The following is a 4,020-nucleotide window of genomic DNA, read 5'->3' on the forward strand; positions in this document are numbered from 1 at the left end:
GAGCCACTTCCAGCTGAAGCTGAGCAGCCACCTCTCCTCCAACTCCAACACCAAGCTCGCGCTGCCTCCCGTCGGTCACTGTTCACCTTTTCCCCGTAACAGGAATAACTAGATCTCTCTAAGTGGGAAGAGAGAGAAGAGCGTCCGCTGTCATTGCTTTACTTTCACTCAAGAAGAAAGAAACATCGCCAGATTGGTAGAAGCAAAGACGCAGGAGGAGGAGGAATTCATAGTAGATGCGTGCGCGTGGATGAGGATTCGGGGGTTGGCGATGAGCGGCGGCAGGGAGGTGGCGATCTCCGCCGTCTTCACGGCGCTCCTCGTCGTCTCCATCCTCTTTCTCCCCTCGGTCCTGCTCACCAGCGGCAGGCTCGGCCCATCGTCCGCCAAGGAGTGGCCGTTCCTCACGGCGGCCAAGGACGGCGGCGGCTACCCGGTGTCGTTCGCGTACCTCATCTCTGCGTCGACGGGGGACGCGGAGCGAGCGACGAGGCTGCTGGCGGCGCTGTACCACCCGGCCAACAGCTACCTGCTGCACCTGGACCGCGATGCCCCCGCCGAGGAGCACCGCCGGCTGGCTGAGCTGGTGTCCGGGCAGCCCGTGTACGGGCGCGTGGGGAACGTGTGGATCGTCGGGAAGCCCAACCTCGTCACCTACCGCGGGCCGACCATGCTGTCCACCACTCTCCACGCCATGGCGGTGCTCCTCCGCGTCGGCCGCCGCTGGGACTGGTTCGTCAACCTCAGCGCCTCCGACTATCCGCTCGTCACCCAGGACGGTCCGTATCCGCACCACGGATTAATCTCCACTGCGACTGCGATTATGCTACTACTCCTATGCTATGGTATGTGTGAATTCATTCTGAGTTTGGATTTTGCTTTGTGTGGGTGATTTGCAGATTTGATGGAGGCGTTCTCGCGGCTGCCGAGGGATCTCAACTTCATACAGCACACCAGCCACCTGGGCTGGAAGATGTAAGAACTTACTAGTAACCAGTTTCTTCTTTAAGTTTAATTAATCTGTTTCGTGGAGATGGATGGATCGGCGGGATGGTTGAGTGTAAGATAAGAAAGTATTGAATCGAATTTGAAACGCGGTAGCTATGCAGAAAGAAGCGGGCGCGGCCGGTGATCCTGGACACGGCGCTGTACCAGGCCGACCGGTCGGAGCTCCTCCGCCCGTCGCCTAACATCACCACCAACCGCCGGGGACTTCCCACCGCCTTCAAGCTCTTCACCGGTAACATTCCACTCCATTCCACCACGCCTTTGATCTCAGCACCTAAACATTTCGCAGACCTGCAAGAACGAAATGCTAGAGAAGTACTACTCCTACTAGTATGCGTGTTGTGCTGGCTACCGATAAGCATAACTTTTTTAGTCAATGCTTGATGATAGGTACGGGCCCGTACCATTATTTTGAGGTGTCCATGTGACGGCGATGCCATTGCTTTTTTTTTTTTAGGATGGCGATGCCATTGCTGGCATGTAACGCCTGGTTGTTGGCTCCGAGACTTCAATTAGTCTTCTAAGCAAATGCTACTAGCACGAGACGTCACGAGTGCTACTGACCTACTAGTAGAGTACTGGTATGGACGGACAAAATTGGCATAAAAAAAACTTATCGATCTGGTCAACGGATCGAGCAGGAGCTTGTGTGCTGCGTGCATTTGCAGACAGACAGATCTGAATCGATGATTGTTTCCAATGCTAGTATTGTGTGTGTTCTTGGTAGACAATTCAGGCAGCACAGCGAGCCGCGAATGTGCTGGCGAAGCAAAAAGCTGGAGTACTCCACCTTTTGCTTTGTTCGTCGATTGCTTCCAAGAAACGGCAGGTAGGGGTATGCCGACATCCAATCGTGCGGGCAGTACCACAGGCAATTTTTCTCTAGAAATTGTACTCTCCTCCACGGACGGCGACAGCAGCACGAAAACCAAAAAGATTTCTCAAATTCTATACTCCCTTCACTTCACTCCGTCCCGAGGTCTAATTTTAACTATAAATTTAACCAACGAGTTAAAGTGTTCCTGCGCTTTCCGAGGTCTAATTTTAACCATAAATTTAACCAACGAGGCCGATTGTGATGAAAGAAAAAATGATATAATTGAAAACTTCTTTTGAATATGAATTCACCGGTATAACTTTTGTTCACGCCGCAGTCGGTGTCGTTGGTTAAATTTATAGTCAAAGTTGAAACAAAAGCATTATATTTTATATTTTATAATTTGGAAGGGAGGTAATACTAAAAACAACCAGTGATTGATGGACGCACGCATGTGCATGCGCAGGGTCGGCGTGGACGATGCTGTCGCGGCGCTTCGCGGAGTACTGCGTGGTGGGATGGGACAACCTGGCGCGGACGCTGCTGCTCTACCACGCCAACCTCGTCTCCTCGCCGGAGTTCTACTTCCAGACGGTGGCCTGCAACTCCCGCGAGTTCCGGAACGCCACCGTCAACAGCGACCTGCATTTCATCCGGTGGGACACGCCGCCCAAGCAGCACCCGCTCTACCTCGGCCCCAAGGACTACCGCCGGATGGTGCTCAGCAGCGCCGCCTTCGCCCGCAAGTTCAGGGACGGCGACTTCGTGCTCGACAGGATCGACCGGGAGATCCTCAAGCGCAGACCGCCGCCCCGCGACGACGACGACGTTGATCACGATGATCACGCCGCCTCTGGCTCTGCTGCTAGGCACGGCGGGCAGTTCTTCAGCTACGGCGGGTGGTGCTCCGAGGGGGAGGTGGGGCTGTGCTCCAACCCCTGGGAACCCAGCAGGAAGGGGGCCATCAAGCCCGGCGCTGGGTCAAGAAGGCTCAGGGTCATTCTCAACAAGATGTTGTCCGGAAGAAACTTCAGGAAGCAGCAGTGTAGGTGATCCACCTTCTACAACGTCCACGTGGTCTAACTCTGATGATCCGATCAAATGTGTCATGTACATACAGAAAGAGAGAAAAGGGATACCATAGGCAATTTTGGCTGAGATGGTGCAATCTCGCAGAGTAACACAGGACGTGTAACAATAATTCATGGGCTAACACGATTACATATTTGACAGGATCAGGGGCGGAGCTCTGTAGGGGCCGAACTGGGCCATGGCCCGCCCAGAAATTTGACGATTTTTTTTTATCTGCTATGCATCTTCCGCCCAGCCCGAGCCCACCTGGCGCATCCTCTTCTGAATCTCATGCAGATAGCACACGACATCACGGACTGCACAACATCCCTATCCTCTCCCCGTCTCGACGCATGTAGCCACGACCAAGGAGCACCGGCCACCAGAGCAAGCCACCCGCCATCTCGCGGAGCAGCTGCCGGCTGCCGGGATCTCGCGTTAGTCGTTACCTCATCCTCACGGACCTCGTGGAGCAGCGCAGCTGCTCCCCTGAGTGATCTCGCGTCAGTTGTCAGTCACATTGCCGATCTAGTGTCAGTCAGTTGTGTTGCCGGCCAACTGCGGGCACATGAGCCCCTGGCCTGTGTGTTGCGTCTCTCTACTCCAAGGCTCCAACATCCATACGTGCCGGTGCTGAACTAAATTTTGCTGAGACACATCGGTACAAACACAACACCAAAGGCAACATCAAATTCCCCATTTGATAAGCAATAGCCTGCATGGACTACACATCAGTACATCACACATAGCAGCAAGGCAACACCAAATTGCTCATTTGATAAGCAATAGCCAGAAATATGTGCATATGTGCTTGCTCCATCTTATAACCGTGTATCATATACTAATGCTCATCATTCAAAATTTTAGAAAAATGTGTGTTTTTCTTTATTCTGGCCCGCCCAACTTTTTCTTTCAAGCTCCGCCACTGGACACGATCACCCTTCTACCTGGCACTGGCTGGTTCTTTAGGTTTTTTATTCTAGGTAGGTTTGCTGTTCCTAGTAGTGGTCGTGCTGGTGGTATTTATTATCTATTGGAAGAATGATATCAACTTGGAAATAAAGAAATTTTCTCAATATATTGACTCTTTTTTTTGAAAAAAAACCACTTTATTCATTTGTGAC

General features: G+C 52.5%; 1 protein-coding gene across 2 annotated transcripts; it reads left to right on the forward strand.

Moving 5' to 3' along the window:
* The first annotated feature begins 24 nt into the window (after positions 1–24).
* Positions 25–3,060, forward strand: LOC119331701 (beta-glucuronosyltransferase GlcAT14A-like). Of its 2 annotated transcripts, none has more exons than XM_037604868.1 (4): positions 25–779; positions 900–975; positions 1,110–1,240; positions 2,260–3,060. In XM_037604868.1, the coding sequence occupies exons 1-4, from the start codon at positions 251–253 to the stop codon at positions 2,967–2,969; spliced, it is 1,446 nt and encodes a 481-aa protein (XP_037460765.1). In that variant the 5' UTR covers positions 25–250; the 3' UTR covers positions 2,970–3,060. The 2 variants fall into 2 exon arrangements, with proteins under 2 accessions (XP_037460765.1, XP_037460772.1); XM_037604875.1 differs by having other exon boundaries at positions 27–779; positions 2,292–3,057.
* The last annotated feature ends 960 nt before the right edge of the window (positions 3,061–4,020 follow it).

Source organism: Triticum dicoccoides, chromosome 1B (assembly GCF_002162155.2).
Source record: "Triticum dicoccoides isolate Atlit2015 ecotype Zavitan chromosome 1B, WEW_v2.0, whole genome shotgun sequence".
NCBI classification, from domain to species: Eukaryota; Viridiplantae; Streptophyta; class Magnoliopsida; order Poales; family Poaceae; genus Triticum; species Triticum dicoccoides.

Bases quoted from the DNA above. Each gene is read 5' to 3' on its own strand.
- LOC119331701 (XM_037604868.1), top strand. From the start codon at position 251: ATGAGGATTCGGGGGTTGGCGATGAGCGGCGGCAGGGAGGTGGCGATC. The intron at 976-1,109 runs GTAAGAACTTAC...GTAGCTATGCAG, and splicing joins AGCCACCTGGGCTGGAAGAT to AAAGAAGCGGGCGCGGCCGG. The intron at 1,241-2,259 runs GTAACATTCCAC...AAAAACAACCAG, and splicing joins CGCCTTCAAGCTCTTCACCG to TGATTGATGGACGCACGCAT.